Raw genomic sequence first — 17,397 nt, 5'->3', positions numbered from 1 at the left:
ACAGTAGTAGGAGTCCTCTAAAACCTACAACTGAAGAGTGATCCTCAAAGAAATGGGGCGCACACTGGTGACCTTAACAATTAACAGCCTTGTCCCCGATGCTGAGATGAAAAGAAGTTAGTTTCATCAATGATATGGTGAAAGAATTTGAACTTTATTACCTTTTTTATCTGAAAAGTTACTGGTAATATATAATCTAACAGGCATTTAAAGGGTAAAAAATGGATTTGGATAAAGTTTTGATGGCAAGGACTGGTGCTAATGTAAAGAGTCAACTCGGTCAAAGTAGAAAAATGTTTTAATAAATATTAATCTTGTAGCATTTTGTGAACGTAAACAAAAGGTGGCCATTTGTGGTCATGAACAAGCTGAGAGGGAGTTTTGTCTTTTTTGCTCTCATAATAATCAATGTTGATGGTAATCAATTACATGTCCCAGACTCTACTATTAATAACACAAGTAACACTGCTAATATATGAAATGGTGAGTTTTGAGGTTTTCTTCCAACAAGCATATTGTACCAAAAAAATGTTGTTTTAAGGGTTAAAAATGTAAAACGTAATGACTATTTTATATTTGTGAAAAAAGAACTTTATGCAGAAAAAGTATCATAAAACTAATAAAAAATAGACCTAATCTGACACTTTTGTCCACGAACAAGCTGAAGGGATTTTTGAACAAACCCAGAGGGTCAACAAACATTTAATTGGAACCATGTTTATTTCTCAGCAGCATCAATAGTAACAAAAACACAATTTAGATTTTGCTGGCAAAGTCGATTGTTCTTATTTATTTTAAGTACATCCTATAAACCTTTTATTCCAAAATATTGCGATACAGGATACAATTTTTTTAAAACAAGAACTTTGTTAAACAAACAATGAGTTTACAACACACACACAGATGAAGTATACAAGAGAATAGAACATGAATACAAATAACCAGGGGTAAAAAAAACGATTCACAAAAAATTCACATATATGTTGTGTTTTGAGAGACTTTTTGCTGGTGGAGTCTGATATTGATTTTATGTACAATTCAACATCCTTAAAATAACATTGGAGGCGGGGTGAGTGAGGGGCGGGGATTTGGCCTGGACGCTCTGTTTAGAGCAGAGATGGGCAACGCGTTACTGTAATCTGATTACTTTTTTCAAGTAACGAGTAAAGTAAGGGATTACTATTACAAAATCGGTAATTACATTACCGTTACTTTTCCGTAGGAACGCTGCGTTACTAAAACCGTCGTTTTTTTGCGAGAATGTCTCATGACAGTGACGTAAGCGAGTGCGACGTTCGTGACAACAGCTGTGTGCAGATCAACAATGGATCATATGTCGAGTGCGGCAGAGAGTATGAGCGTGCAGAGAATGTTGCATATAATTAAATTTTTGCTTGATGCATAAAGTTAAAAGATTAAAACTAATAAAACAAGTTTTAAAAAGAGACTTTTCCATTTGATTACATTTTGTATGATGGATTATGCAGAAAAAGTAGAATTGGCTGAAAGATCTATCACTTTATCACCTACTCAGGTTGTAAATCGTGTTTTTAAAAAGTAACTAAGTAATTAATTACTTTTGAAAATAAGTAATCAGTAAAGTAATGGGATTACCTTTTTGAGGAAGTAATCAGTAATTGGTTACTGATTACTTTTTTCAAGTAACTTGACCAACACTGGTTTAGAGCTAATAAAACATTGGGGACATGAAGGCTTCTTGTCTTCATTTGTGGAATGAAGGCAAGAGTGCAAGAGTGCTTTCTGGCACTCCAGATAAAGAACAGAATATGTAGAAAATACAATAATGAGAAAAACTAAAATATTAACGTCAACGCCCACGGATCCTGACAGTTATCTTCCTGTTTTATTCCGAGTTGTGTTTCCTCTTCAGGATGATTCTAATCAGTCTTGTTGTTCCTCCAGTTGTGTCACCACACTGCGCAGTTTATCCAGCAGCACTGCACAGGAGAAAATATCAAGACTGTAATAATGAACAGAAACAGTAATCACATGTACTCAGTCACAGAGTAACTGAACTCACCTCCAGCTGATGGCCTCTGGAAGCGGTCGTAGGCCCGGCACTCGTTGATCAGCTGTCCCAGTTCTGCAGGACAGTCATCAGGAAGCGGCTCTTGATACTTCTCTTCATACACCTTCTGATAAATTTTTTCATCTGAAAAACCTACGAGACATTTGAAGACACGTCAGGAGGAGAAGTCGATGGAGAGGACTCCAAATCTTAGTTTAAATCTGCAGTGAGTGTAGTTTAGACACAAACCTTCAAAAGGATTCTTACAGGTTACAATTTCCCACAGGATGATTCCAAAACTGAAACAAGTTCAAAAGGAAATTTGATCATTTGACAAACCACAGCAGGTCTGAAATCAGTAAAGTGTTCTGAGGTCAGCCAGGAGCTGTTTTCACACAAACCCCCAACCAGAGGAGTCTCGCTCCGATGGCACATGTAAGTCACTTCTACATCAGCTTCACTTTCAGACCCACAAGCTAAGTCCATCTTTTAGAAAGTTTATGATTGAGGGCCTTTGAGCACACCTCTGTGGACCCACAGCCGTGGGGTCTCACCTGTACATCTCCCACTCTTTGCAGTAGCTGAAGCTGGCGTCGTGGAACTTCTCGGGACAGTGGTAGCACAGCGACCTCACGGCTCTGTCCTCCGTCTGCCTTTTCAGAGACGTCTCTGTTTTCGACAGCCTGAAACCTCCCAGCTGGAAACGACAACCAAACCGTCACATGAAGCAAATATGTTCAGCTGCAAGGAATCCCAGCATGCATTGCCTTCAGTACCTTGACGGTGTAGTCTTTAGTCACCAGGAACTTGCTGCTGTTGATGGACCCGTGAACCCTCCATTTTTCCTCTGTGTTGTGCAGTCTAAGATACGACAGGTAAAGTCATCATCACCAACATGACTCTATGAACGACACGGTCACTGTGAAGCTGCCCAACTCTAAAGAAGAATCAATGATTTGCAGACCTCAAACTTTACTCACAGAACTCAGAAAACATATCGAAGGTTTCAGCTGAGAAACTTTACAATGCAAAGAAAAAGTATTGGCTCCTTTTGAACTTGAGGGCAGGAACATATCTCCTAAAAGTCGGGCCGTGTTTCCCGCTGTGTAGAGTTCCTCTTCTTTTAACAACAGCCTGTAACTTTGTGTGAACTGAGGCTGCCGTACTTCTGGGAGAGGAACACTCCCGGGTCTCCTTCGTTCTGTTTGGTTTCACGATGCTCCAGATGTTCTCAGCTGGTAGGCCGCGTCGCCACCTGCACTCTTCTACTGAGAAGCCGTGCTGTTGGAACGGATGCAGTCTGTGGTTCAGCATCATCCTGCAGAAACATAAAGGCCTTCCCTGGACGGAGCATATGTTGCTCTAAAGCCTGTATATACCTTTCAGCATTGATGGAGCCTCTCCAGATGTGCCAGCTGCCAGTTTCGTTGATACGATCCCCAACCCATCAGAGACTTTGAACGAAGCACTGATAACGAGCGGGATGGTCCCTCGCCTCTTCATTAACCCGATTAGGTGCAAAATGTTCCTCCATCTTTTCCTCGTAGCACCACTTACTGTTCCAGCCTCCAACTTTTTCTGTGTGCTGTTGTAGATAAAATAACTCTGACCCTGATGAGATCTGCAGATCGTTGCCTTCTGTCTTCATTTACATTTTACACAGGGTCCCAACTTGTTTGGAGTTTAGGTTAGAATCTGTAATAAAGCAGACACACTGACCGATAGAGTCCTCGTACTGCATCCAAACACATGTGAGCTTTCCTGATCCAGGTCAGAGTGAGGTCAGAGTCCAGAACCTGGCGAAGACTTCCTTTCTCACAGTACTCCATGATGATGAAGAACTGAGGCTTGGGTCCTATAAGTAGACACAAGGACAAGTTATTACAGGTTTGTCACTGAGTGTATTTATCTGTGATGTTTTCACGTATTTATATGTGGGGATAGCGTGTAACAGACACTCTGGTCCACCGTGAGGATCCCCCCCCCCCGACGTGGACACGCAGACCTCTGTGTTCACACGCTCACCGTTCTCATCCTGGATGCAGATTCCAAACATTCGCAGGATGTTGGGCGACTCAAACTGCTTCATGGTGTCGACTTCCTTGTTGAAAATAGACTTCACGTCTCTGGATGTGGAGAAAATGTTTGATGGCAGTGAATGCAGCAGGACACAGAGAGCACTGGGAGCCTGAGCTGGAACAGCATATAAGTGAATGTGTGTGTTATTTTCTAATGGGAAGGACTATTTTCCTGTGTTTCTTCCCAGTATGGGGCTGAACTGTGGCACTGACCGTGCACTGGTGTTCATGGGGTCGAGGTATCTCTTGATGGCCACTGGGAATCCCTGATATTCTCCTTTGTAGAGCTCGCAGCTCGCTGTTGTCTTGAAGGGCTTTTTGGGATGTTGATACTTCAGTTCATCTGGTTTAATCTGTCGCACAGCCACGCTGCTGAAACTGGGCTTATTCACTGTGAACAAAAAAGATAAAGACTCCAATGATAAATCCCACTTTCTCAACATAAGATGTGTGTTTTGTCAGTAAGTCACCATTCACAGACTTGTTTATGACACAACTCTGCGCAGGGCCGCTCAGCGATGTCGTACTCACACATCTGCACCACTTTGTCCAGCTGTCTCAGTATGGTGTTGGTTTTCTCCTGCTGCTCTTTCATGTAGTCCATCAGCACTGAAGAACAGAGAGAAACACAAACTCTGAGTCTGGTCCAAACGCTCTAACAGGATTTATTCTAAGTGTGGAAACACTGAGAGGAACAGAATCCGCTTTGGTGAACCAGGATCAAAACACTAAAGAGCTCTGCTTGAACGTCTCTAAAGACAAATTCAGTTTCTCCTCACATTTGGTCATCTCTGTGTCGTCCTCCTTCCCGTCCATTTCGTCTTCTGTCTCTCTCTGTCTAAACACCTCGTACAGCATCTTGCTCTGTTCTGATTGCAGAGCTAGACACAGGGCCTGGTAAGCATCGTTGAGCCGCTCGCTCACCGTATCAAACTCTTCTCCGTGGCTGCCCGATTTCAGGATGCGCTCCACCAAGTTGGCTGCCGTGTATTTTTCAATTAGCCTCTGTGTTGACTCCAGAGTTAGGATCAGCTCCTCGACGGCTTTCTTTACCTCTGGAGAGAACTCTGTGATGGACTTCACCACATCCTCGAGGGCTTTGACTCGGACCGAAATCCGCTGGCAGCGCTTTTTGTTGGCCTTCACCTTTTTAGCCAGCTTGTAGATGTTTGTGGCAGCAGAAAAGAAGGGCTTTACTGTTTCCATGATGAGCTGAAGAGACAGAGAGGACAGTTTATAACAGGAAAAATGCAACAAATCAAAGCACATCCATCAATGCTTCAATGCTCAGGAGGCGTCCTACTGAACTCAACTGGCTTCTGTTAATGTGAAAGAGTCGTGTCTCTGCTCTGAGCTGCTCAGAGCTCCTCACCCACTTAGTCCTGCAGACCCCTCACCAACCCATCTGTCTCCAGCTCCACTCTCTCCTCACTTGTGAAAAGGAAAGATACTTTTGAGTCAAACTCGTAGCTGAAAGCCTGGGACCAAAGCCAGCAACTATGACAATATTACATGGTGTGTAACCAAGTAGGTTTTTAGTCCTTCCTCTCACGTCTCAGTAAGTCTTAGTTTGTTGCTCCTTCATCTTTGGCATCACGCCTTCATGTCTTTGCAGCTACCTCTCAAAGACAAATCAAGACCTTGGATTACTCTCCAGTGTTGATCCACACACAAAGACCACACAGATTTGGCTTTTGTGGACTCGCTACATCATGAATTTATCTGTTTGGCTCGTTTGGCTCTCAGCGAAGGCGGTCGCACTTTTTCTCCTCTCCTCCTTCCCCTTATCTTCCCTGCTTAGCCTCTTGTGTCCTTGTCTTGTCTCGTGTGCATTAGTTTCCCTGGAACAGTCTGTCACTGTCGTTCTCTAAAACCTAAAAGAATTATGGATTTGATCAACTGTTCTCTGAATGCTATTGACACCCTTTTCTCAACGAGAAGTCTGGGCTCGGGAGAGCCTGAGTGCCCTGGAGGGACTTTCCCTGCCGGATACACGATGGATGGGTGGCAGACCTGGAGGATCTTGTGCCTGGCGGGACTGTCGATCGAGGACGCTGAAGATATCTACCTATTCGGAACCATGATAACAGGGTTCTTGTTGATCGGAGCTGGCTTGGCCCTGACCTATCGGAGAAATAAGAAAGCGGAACCGGCTGTTCAAACCCCCCCAAGGCTGCCCGCTGGGATTGAAGCGATGGGACGAGGCGCGACCTCTCACAACGAACCCAGCATGGGTAACACCTTAGAGATGCTTACAGCTGCCGTTAAGACTCAAAATAACACCATTGAGCGTTTGATGGGATACATCAAAGAGAGGCCTGCTCAAAATGAGACCCTTGAGCGAAAGTTGGATCACATCGCAGAACGGCTCACTGCAGTTGTGAGGTCTCAGAATCACAAGAATGACAACACCACGGAACAGAAGTTTGATACCATCATGGGGAGGCTCGCAGCTCTACAACGGGAGATTGAGAGACCAGTGTCAGAGTGTTAAAGAGTAGCTTGAAATTCTGAGCTGCTCACATAAAAGAAAAATCAACAACATCAACATGCGGACACCACGGCGCCAGCTGCTCAGGCCCAAGGCTGGAGCCGAACAACAACTCCCTGATAACGTCTGTGTGATGACTATTCTTCCCATCCCATGCAAGGCCACCTGGGTTGGCTAGCAGACTGTTTAATTAGCCTGATAGGGCGAAGGACACTGTCTCAGCTGAACTATGGACACGCACACACACACACTTACACTGATAAGCACTCACATATCCCCCCTCCCCTTCCAATGCCTTCGATGCTTGTTGCCTCCTGGGAACACGAGGCGGGTCTGAGCCCGCGCTGGAGAGTTGGCGCAGTGGCAGGATGGCTGCTGTGTTGCCTGGGTGAGCTCCTTACCCCCTACCCAACCCTGTTGCTGGTCACGTGCTCCATAATGTTGTACTGTGGACATTTATGTGCTTTTCTGTGCAGAGGAGTTATTTTGTTTCCTGTTCTCATGCTGTCCTCCTATAGCCCAGCATGAGCAGAGGTCTCTTTTTTTCCTCTTGTACTTTCCCATTGTAGCGCAGCTGGACTGGCCATCGGGTATGCCCGAGGTTTCTGGCATCTGCCCGGTGGGCCGCTGGCGATTTTTTGTTTTTATGGGCCGATCGATTTTTTTTTGGAAGGGTATAAATAATGAAAGGTGTTGGATTGGCCAATTGGTCATGATCGACTCTGGGCTGGACCAATTACAGCCGAGGAGGTCGGATGCACCCTCCCCCTTGTTTAGCAATCTTATAGACGAACTAAAGAAAATGGAGAACAAAAAAAGGAAAGGAGGTGCAGAAAAAATTAGGGCCAAAAAGAAACAAGCCCTTCAGGCAGACGCTGCCAAATGTGTAAAAATAACTGAATTGTTTGGCGGTAGCTATGGCATAGCTTCCACAGATTTAGCAACATCAGCAAGTGGTGGAGGCCAGCAGGTGGATAAGGGAAAGGGGAGGCAAGAGGAGGAGAGACCGAGGCGGCCGCCGGTCATAGTGGCAGAGGAACTGAACTTCAGGTAAGAAGTTATGACCTGGGCCCTGTTTCAGGAAGCCGGTTTAGTGCAAACTCTGAGTAAGTATATCCTGAGTTAACGAAAACTCTGGGTTTTCGGTTTCACAAAGCGAGTTTAGATTAATTCTGAGTGAGTTACTATGACGACACACTCCATGAAGTAAACCTGCCCCCTAGCAGGTTTACTTCAACTAACCCTGACTGTCTCCGCCTCTTTGTCGGAAACTTGACAGTAGGAAGTGTCAGACATGGCGTGCCCCTTCCTTGAAGAGCCAGTAGATGTTGAAGCCCAAATTCTCCGCAGAGCTCTCCGCCGGGAGAGAGTGATTAGAGCGCGTTCGGACATTTTATCATTTCCTGATGATTTCCTGTGTGAACGTTACCGTTTCTCAGCACAATCTATAATTTATTTGAATAACATCCTCAGGCCTAATATTGCTCATGTGACACATCGCGGACATCCTCTCAGTTCTGTACATATTATTTGTATCGCACTTCGGTTTTTTGCAAACGGGAGCTTTCTGTATAATATTGGTGACGCTGAGCACGTTTCCAAGGCTACCGTCTGTCGGGCAGTCAGGAATGTTACAGTTGCACTGAAACGTCTCCTGTACACGTTTGTGGTGTTCCTCGGTCATAGACCCACAAGATTTATCAAAGAGGGATGCCACAAAATTGCAGGTATCAGGATGAACGAAACTTAATTCATGATGTGGTGATATTTGAACTACTACTTAAATTTTACATTTATTCTCACGGTTCCCAGGCGTGATTGGCTGTATAGATGGCACTCACATTCCAATCATTGCTCCTTCAGTAAATGAAGGAGACTATGTGAACAGGAAGTCTTTCCACAGCATTAATGTACAGGTACATAGTTCCCTGTAGCATTTCAAACTAACAAATCATTTCATTATAGTAATGGATGCTAATTTGTGTTCTCTGCACTGTGAAGATCATATGTGATGCTGCCAACATTATCACAAATGTGGAAGCCAACTGCTCAGCCTCTGTGAGTGGTGGTGGTGGACGACCTCCACCTGTTTTTCGGGCCTCCGCTTTTTTTCTGTTGGCTATAACGGGTCACATTTGAGCATACAGAGTAAGCAAATATGTACTTGTAATGTGCTCAGATAATTTCAATAAGTGCTTACAGAGGGGAAATTAATGTAGCCTCTAACTGCAATTGATTTACATGGGACACACAGACCAAGCACTGTGGCTCATAATACAATTACACCTTACCTGTTTGGACTATATTTTTATATTTCATTTTTACTTGCTGCCAGGAACGTTTGGGGCCTGTTGGGTTGCACCTGCGCTCACATCACATCACAAAATAAAATGTATGAAATAAAAAATAAAATATAATAAAATAACGTGTTAAATGGGTGGAAATCCCTCGATCAATGTTTAAATTAACACTCACGCATTGACTCTGTCGGCTATGTTTTGCCATGCATGCTCACTTTCTTTTGCAGCTGTCGCTGTGTTACTTTTTTCCGCGGAATTTGCATGTTATCGGCATATGCTGCCATCAGAATTTCGGCCTCAAGCGCTGTAAGATACATTGACCGCGCCTTCTTTCCCTCCGTCTCCATGGTGACTCGCTTAATCTGTGCTCCACTAATCAGGGCTTTATGTATCCTCGTGCGCGCGCTTAACTTGGGGTTAAAGCAACTCCGCGTTGACTGAACTAATTGTTATCAGCCTTTCTGAAACCGAATATTCCGAGTTGGACAGTTCGGGGTTACTCAACCCTGAGTGTCGTTTTTCACTCTGAGTTTTCTAAACCGGCTTCCTGAAATAGGGCCCTGCTGTCTATCTGTGTCAGATATAAACCAAGTTTAGTTGTAGTTTGTTTTCGTTGTGCTGACTTTTTACAGTCGCTTAGAATAACTGGTACTGCTACTAGCTAGCATGACGGAGTTTATATACTGCTGGGCGGGTGCTATGAAGTTACTGATAGTAAATTTTATTTTATGCTTAAGGTTAGTTTCTCAAACTCTTCAAAATCTTAACAAATTGTGCCAATCCTTACATGTTGCACCAGGCTGATTTATCAAAAGTGGAGAAGTCTATGGAGAGATGACTTTATGTCATCCATGAGGGATGCATTTGACATATGTTTCACATATTATAGCCCAACAAGTTACTCATAGCAATTTAAATACGAGCAATCACTATTGCAGTTAATAATACAACAGCTTCTTGCCATTTTTTGTGTTTCTTTTTATCGCTGTGTAACTGAGTTCAATTGAAAGCCTGCATGCGCTAGTACCTCTTGCCACAAGTTCCCAGAATCCTTTGCAGTTTTACCCCTGAATGACGTCACATTTTTGGTGGGCCGGTCTCTAGTCAAAATGCCCGGGCTGATTTTTTGTCCCAGTCCAGCCCTGCATTGTAGTGTACATTTCAGTGGTTTTCTGTAATGCAACCATTCTCTGACTTGTATCCCCATGTGATGTCTGTGTTGTGTGTGTAAGGTCGGGGGGGCGGGTTCATTCCACTGCAGGGCAACCTGCCACTGCATGTGGTGAATAAACTTTGAACTTGAACTTGTAAATTTATAGGCTGCAGCAGAAATGTCCTTATATCCCAGGTTTCTGTGGCCCGGAGGCCTGGGTACTTTTACCTTTTTAAAATGTAATTATTTTTGTGATAAAATAAGCATTTTATAGTCTAAAAAACTAATAACAGGGACATATTAGGGTTTTTAAGAGTGTGGAGAGGGTTTTTATGGCTTACAAATAATAAAATTAACATATGGTTTCTACTTGATGGATTTTCACCTGTCGCGGGGTCCCAGAGGTTTTATCTGTAATGTGTTTACTTGGTAAGTAGAGTTTAGTGAACAGGATTTACAAAGGGGTTATAAAGAAATGACCTTAGTTTTTTTACAATGACTGTGTTATTTCACCTACATTATAACCACCCTGGTTCTTTTTGGCGGATTAAAATATCTTTACAGAACTGTTGTTAGACTTGCTGCAGTTTCTGCAGCCCTCTTGGCCACGTCTCTCTTAAGAAAGACATTTTAATGTCAGTGAGACTTTACAGACTTTAACTGGATAAATAAACACATTTAAAAGTGACTTTGCCAAACACTGATTGCAGCGTCTGCTCACAGGAATAATGTTTGGAGCTCAGATGAACTGATATCATTCATGAGGGAAACATTCAGAGCTCAACTGGTAATGTGGCATACCGGGCACCTAACAGCATCCCGTTGGTTCATTTTCATTACTGACACTGGATTGTCCTATGAAATCTCTTTTATGTGACAGACCCCGCCCCTAACTTCGCTGTGCACTCACTCGCAAAAGAAGTGGCGAAAAGATGGAGCTGATAATCTGAGAGAAAACAATAGAAACTAAAAATAGATGCTGAGAATGTGTGGAATGAATGACAGGTTAGCGGCCGTTAGCTGCTGCACCGCGATCAGCAGGAAAAGAAACAACCAGTAACAGCTGGCAACAACCAGTAACCGGGCCTCCCAGTCACAGCAGGCTGTAGCTGCTCCAGCTGTGGAGAAGTGAGGAAGAGGCGAGGGAGGTGAAAGTAACGTGGTGAGCAAACAGAATGAAGTGTGTAAAACACAGTCAGGAGTCGAACCCTCAACCTTCAGCTCCACAGGCGAGCAGCGTTAAGACGTCAGCATCCAGCTGCTGGTTTGTTACGTCACCCTGTGCCACGTGGAGCAAAAACACCAGCGCGGATTTTTTTGTCCCAGTTCAGCTCGGAATACATCGCATATTAAAGGCCAACAAGCCACTTTCTGCGGTTTAAATACGGACAAACGCTTTTTCACCAAACACGAGCTTTCTGGCTTCGTGCTTTCCTCTGTTTCACTGAGAGAGGCTGAAACAAACAAACAGCAAAACGCCATAATCCGGGGAGTACTGTCCAAAAACAGACCAGCTGTGAGCAAAGAGCAGAAAAATGCAGAAAAACCGTTTACCTCTGAGATAAAGTTGCTCTTCTTCACAGGAGTTTGCTGTCAGAGCACCACAAGAAAACGAAAGTAGCTCCTGCTTCCTGTTTATGTCTCCCAGCTAAGCGACCGTGGTTAACACGCCTGCATGAGTCACTATGTCCCAGAAGCAGCACACTGCACAGCCACACCTGAGCCCGGCACTTAAACGTCTTCATGAAAAGACACCAGAGGGATTTCTGTTGTTACTATTAAACAAAATGACCTCAACAGACAAAAAGCTTTTTATTTCATGCAAACCTCGCCTGCCTCCAGGAGTCACTTGAGTTAAGTAGAGGATACTCAGGGCAGCCTGCTGGCTTTCCTGAGCCTGCCAGGACAAACCTGAAAGGTTGAATAATATAACACAACAACAGTCGCATCAAGGTGCTTCGTACTGTAAGGTCGACTCTACAATAATACATACACAGAAAGTAGCTCACAAGCCTCCATTGCACTGGAGATTTGCATACTTTGATGAGCATACTTTTTTTTACCATGTTGTGCAAAGCAATGACCAGTAGGACAAAGCACATATTGTCCTCTAGTATAATGAGGAGGGAGAATCAATGTTCAGGAAGATCCAGGGTTAGAAGATATAGAAAATATTGTCAATATTTAGAGCACATGCTACCCTTTCTCTGAAAAAGCACATCAGCCACCTGCAGAAGTGGAAGAAGGCTATGAAGTGAAGAAAAGTGATGAAGAATCTGAACTATGTTCAAGTAGGTTCTCAGGCATCCAGGACATGGTAGTCTGAGGAGCTTGGAGAGAAAGTGATAAGATAAGATAAGATAAGATAAGATAAGATAAGATAAGATAACCTTTATTAGTCCCACACGTGGGAAATTTGTTTTGTCACAGCAGGAAGTGGACAGTGCAAAAGTTATGAGGCAAAAATTAGAATACAATAAGAATAAATACAGTACACAGCTGTACAGAATAGAATAAAATACTATATACAGTAGAATAAAATAGAATAAATATACAATAAGATAAAAATAGAATACAAATACAAATACTATATACAACTGAGTAAAAATACAACGATGACAGAAAGGATTATTGCACTTAGTATTATTGCATATGTGTGGATGTGTGTGCTTGATCAGTTAAAGTCTTTATTATGGAGTCTGACAGCAGTGGGGAGGAAAGACCTGCGAAATCTCTCCGTCCCACACCGTGGGTGCCGCAGTCTCCCACTGAAGGAGCTGCTCAGTGCTGTCACAGTCTGCTGCATGGGGTGGGAGATGTTGTCCATCAGGGATGACAGCTTAGCCGCCGTTCTCCTGTCACTCACCACCTCCACTGGGTCCAGAGGGCATCCTAGAACAGAGCTGGCCCTTCGGATCACCCTGTTCAGTCTCTTCCTGTCCCCAGCAGAGATGCTGCCGCCCCAGCAGACCACGCCATAAAAGATAGCAGAAGCCACCACAGAGTCATAGAAGGTCTTCAGGAGTGGGCCCTCCACCCCAAACGACCTGAGTCTCCGCAGCAGGTACAGCCTGCTCTGCCCTTTCCTGTAGAGGGCGTCTGAGTTATGAGTCCAGTCCAGTCTATTGTTCAGATGAACACCAAGGTACCTGTAGCTGTCCACAGCCTCAATGTCCATACCCTGGATGTTCAGTGGTTGCAGTGGAGAATGCTTGTGCCTGCGGAAGTCTACCACCAGTTCCTTGGTTTTACTGGCGTTGATCTGGAGGTAGTTCAGCTGGCACCAGTCCACAAAGTCTTGGGTCAGACCTCTGTACTCCTTGTCGTCCCCATCAGTGATGAGGCCGACTATTGCAGAGTCATCAGAGAACTTCTGCAGGAAGCACTGGGTGGAATTGTGGGAGAAGTCTGCAGTGTAGATGGTGAAGAGGAACGGAGCCAGAACCGTTCCCTGTGGGGCCCCCGTACTGCAGACGACCCTGTCCGACACACAGCCCTGAGTCCTCACATACTGTGGTCGGTCGGTGAGGTAGTCCAGGATCCAGGTAGTGAGGTGATGGTCCACTCCAGAGTTCACCAGCTTGTCCTTCAGAACCGAGGGAAGAATGGTGTTGAAGGCACTGGAGAAATCAAAGAACATGATTGGGCTTCTTGAAGTTTCTTGAATTTTCAGAATGTGAAACTGAAATAGAAGATGTGTCAGAGGACTACACATCATCCATTTCAATTATGATGAAGACAAAGAATCAAGCAAGAAAGAGGAGTCAGCTGAGACAGAGGAATATTTGCAGTAATGTGAGGAAAACTGTCATGGTCCCCGGCCAGCCCAGTGTGGCCACAAGTGTTTGTTGTTTTTCTCTCGCTCTCTCTCTCCTACCTGTCTGCCTGGGCGGAGCTCTGATTGGGCTCCTGCCCTTGGCCCACGCACCTGCAGCTGATCTCGAGCGAATTGCAGTTCTCTGGCTCTTAAGGCTGGGGCTCTGAGCTATTCGTCGCTGGAATATTGAGTAACTCTCGTTTACCTGGATCAGCCCTTTTGTGACTCCTGGACCCCGTGAGTAGGAGAGTGAGCTGAGCTGCTTGTGTGGAGACTGTTTGGACGAGGAGCAGAGCGAGTGCGAAGAAGTGTGTCTCCCCAGCCTATTGATCCCCAGGACCCTGGTGTTTCCCCCCTCCCTTCACGTGTATATAGCGCACCAGTGTGATTAATAAAGTGTCGTTGAACTGTGCTACCTCAGTCTGCGCCTGAGTCCGTTCCACCCCCGTGACAGAAACACTGATCTGGTCTTCTAACCTTCCCAGTGACAGACGATGCCTGACTCTCTCATGTGCCTCAGAGAAAGATGATCTACCACAGTCCAAGCACATGTGCCAGGTCCCATACTCCTTCAGTGGCTTTTCTACTCGAGTACTGAAAGCATTATACACAGTGTATTCTGCTTGTATTCTGCTTTTTAATGTTCACGTGCCAATGGATGCATCAGAGACCAAGTTGGGGTTCAGTAACTTGCCCAAGGACACCTTGGTAAGAACTCCAGACTAGAGCACACAGAGATTGAACCAACAACCATCCAATTAGCAGATGACCTGCTCTACAGCCAACTCAATGATGAACAAGGAGGGACAACGAGAGAGGAAGAAAAATGGACCGAATGCAGCTGTAGGCATATGTGGGTGTGTTGATTCTTACTGCCGTGCATCCAGTAGAGTCGCTACGGCCAGTTTATGACATCCTGAGTCTGGTAGAGAAGTTTTCATGCTGACACAAGATTAATCATAGAAGCACAAAAAGGACATAATTTCTTGATAAAGACACAATAGATGATCGTCGTTCATGACACAAACGTGCTCCCATTTGAGGTGTATGATGTGTGTTGGTGTTGACTTGACTTGAAACACAAGTGGGTGTTCCTCCTGCTGTGATGTAAGATCCTGGTACTGATGTGACTGTATGAGCACCAAGTCCCCTTCAGAGGACTCTGTCCCCTCCAACAGAACATCCAAGTAAACCAGGGAACTTTGAGACAAAAACATGGGCAGCATGTGATGCAGGTCCAGCTGTACATGGAACATGCTCGTGTGCGATGGCAAACCGTCTGTCCTGCAGTCAGGACACGAGTTGTCCCTAACATTGCAGGTTTCCAAAAGAAAACAATCACCTGTAACAGCTTGTTTACTGTATATGCCCCTTGGCCTGCAACTGCAGAAAGAATGCTGTCCATGATGGGACCAGTGCAGAGGAATAAACCTGAGCTTCCTCCTGCACTTGGGTCAAATATGGACACGCCTTTGTCCTCATGAAAGTTTGCCTTCACTCAGACTCATGCCCTCCTACCATGCCAAAATATAGAAAACTGTCAGGCAATGAGTTGGAATAAAGTTGAATAAAACCTTGAAACACAGAGATGGATGATATTTTATACTTGTTGCTTCAAAGCAAACGGGGTCATTTTTGAGCCCTGAGGACCACAGGTGTGATTATGTGCTGCCAGTAAAAAACTTGAAGTAGTTTAAAAACAGCTTTCTAAATTAACTTTGACATAAAGCCGTCTGTGACCATCTGTTAAAGCAGCCAACTCTGGTTGTGAAACGATCCTCATGATAACTGATGATTTCATTTATTGTTTACCCGAAAACAAAGAAAAAATTCATTTTTATGAGGTTTTTATCAGATTTAAATTTGAAATGGAATAAAAAAAATGTTTAAAAATGTTTGAATTAAGTTTTAATTAAAAGTGGGGGGAAATCCACTTCATATTAATTAAGTATCAATCAAACCAGATGGGGACATTTTTGTCCCCTGAGGACCACAGGTGTATGGAAATCAGGAGGACATTTTGAGGGTTAAGGCCTTTCTGCATCTGCCTCACTTCTTTTATATACAGTCTATACTTGCAGTGGAGTTTTTTTTAGAAGTAAAATACTGTTTCCTTGCAAAATACTACACATAGATACTCTACACGTGTATGTATGAATGCACGTGGAAGTGTAGAGCACCCCTGCATCGTTGCAGATTCAGATTTGGTTCAGAAATGTTTCAGTGAGAGTGAATCTACTCGTTCACACTGACAGATGGGGAAGAAGCTTTTGTCTGGTTTCTGTTTTGGCAGAGCTGTTTGGATTCAGCCACACTGAAGGTCTGATAAACGAGTCAAAAATGTCCCTCCTGTGTCATGCACACACTTCCATGATGGAAAACTGAGGAAGTGTGTGTGCAGCTATGCACAGTTTCTGCTTCCTGGATAAAACTGACTGTTGGGGGCGTGGCCTTTAACTGACAGACAGGAACAGAAAGCAAAGAGGCAGAGCAGCAGACTGCCGTGTGAAGAAGAGCAGACTTTACCTGACAGGTAAACCGTCTTTCTCCTGCTTCTCCTCTTTGCTCACAGCTGGTCTTTTTCATTTGATGACTCAGTTAAGACACTCGTTTGAAAATTCACCTAAAAAGTTTCCTGATTTCCTGAGCTTGGTGATTTTTTTGTGTGTGGATCACCTGTGGAGGTTTTCTGAGGTTTTGTGTTTGAGAGGTAGCTGCAGAGGATACACCCATGAGCGGTTATGATGCTGAGACTTTAATTTCAGACTTTTCCTTTGAGAGGAAAGGTGTCAGATTAGATGGTGGATGAGGACCCCAAATGCAGACTGATGGGCGAGCAGGCATCAACTGAAAATGGCTTTTTATTCTAGGCGAGGTAATCACTGAAGCTGAGGCAGACACATAACAAAGGCTGGGATAACGCTGGTAACAGGGTAGCTACAGAGAAACGTGCTATTAACACAAACAAGCAAACTAGGGAGAAAGGGAACATCAGGGAACAAGACCGGGGAAAGTAAAACTGAACACTTACCAAAATAAAACCGATGGAGCGTTGTCAGTGCGCGGGGAGGCCGGGCAAACATAAAGAAAGAACCGATAAACAGAGCATGGAGGTATAAACTACTGCTTTCTACATCATGTGAACCTTGTCATGGTCCCTGGTTTTGAGCTACTTGGACTTTGATTAGAAAAATCATTTCTCGGTGGGTCTTTTTGAGGCTGATGTCCTCCTCCCTTTGTGTTTCCTTGTATTGTGCGTGTTGGTAATTGTGTTTCATTCACATCCTGTTTCGTAGTTTAGCTTGCAGACTGTCTTCCTGTTGAGAAACTCTGGCTCTGAAGCTGAAGCCGTGTCGCAGGGAATGAGAAGAGAGCCACGAGTGTTCATCAAGAGTTAAAACTAAATGTGGAGAATCACCAGTTAAACACTGACTGATTAAAAGCTGTTAGTGCTGAACAAAAAAAGGTTTAAAAAGGTTTTTATTTTCTATGCATACACAGAGTTAAACAGAAGACAGATTTTTCATCT

At 44.2% G+C, this 17,397-nt stretch overlaps 1 protein-coding gene across 2 annotated transcripts; it reads right to left on the bottom strand.

The window, feature by feature from the left end:
- Positions 1 to 701: 701 nt before the first annotated feature.
- On the bottom strand, positions 702 to 17,140 carry LOC309710558 (mixed lineage kinase domain-like protein). 2 transcript variants are annotated; one of them, XM_082540147.1, is made up of 11 exons: positions 16,900 to 17,140; positions 4,887 to 5,319; positions 4,639 to 4,716; positions 4,321 to 4,498; positions 4,055 to 4,155; positions 3,749 to 3,884; positions 2,806 to 2,890; positions 2,584 to 2,726; positions 2,279 to 2,328; positions 2,042 to 2,182; positions 702 to 1,958 (listed from the first exon to the last, which is right to left on the bottom strand). In XM_082540147.1, the coding sequence occupies exons 2-11, from the start codon at positions 5,311 to 5,313 to the stop codon at positions 1,903 to 1,905; spliced, it is 1,395 nt and encodes a 464-aa protein (XP_082396273.1). In that variant the 5' UTR covers positions 5,314 to 5,319; positions 16,900 to 17,140; the 3' UTR covers positions 702 to 1,902. The 2 variants fall into 2 exon arrangements, with proteins under 2 accessions (XP_082396273.1, XP_082396272.1); XM_082540146.1 differs by lacking the exon at positions 16,900 to 17,140 and adding an exon at positions 11,606 to 11,783.
- Between the last annotated feature and the right edge of the window lie 257 nt (positions 17,141 to 17,397).

This window comes from Aulonocara stuartgranti (assembly GCF_965226115.1).
Source record: "Aulonocara stuartgranti genome assembly, chromosome: 7".
In the NCBI taxonomy this organism is placed as follows: Eukaryota; Metazoa; Chordata; class Actinopteri; order Cichliformes; family Cichlidae; genus Aulonocara; species Aulonocara stuartgranti.
This window is presented reverse-complemented; position numbering and strand designations above follow the sequence as displayed.

Excerpts from the sequence above, each read along its gene's own strand:
- LOC309710558 (XM_082540147.1), bottom strand. The coding sequence starts at position 5,313 with ATGGAAACAGTAAAGCCCTTCTTTTCTGCTGCCACAAACATCTACAAG. Across the intron at positions 4,156-4,320 it reads CCCATGAACACCAGTGCACG|AGACGTGAAGTCTATTTTCA; the intron begins GTCAGTGCCACA and ends CTCCACATCCAG. Across the intron at positions 2,727-2,805 it reads CTAAAGACTACACCGTCAAG|CTGGGAGGTTTCAGGCTGTC; the intron begins GTACTGAAGGCA and ends TGTCGTTTCCAG.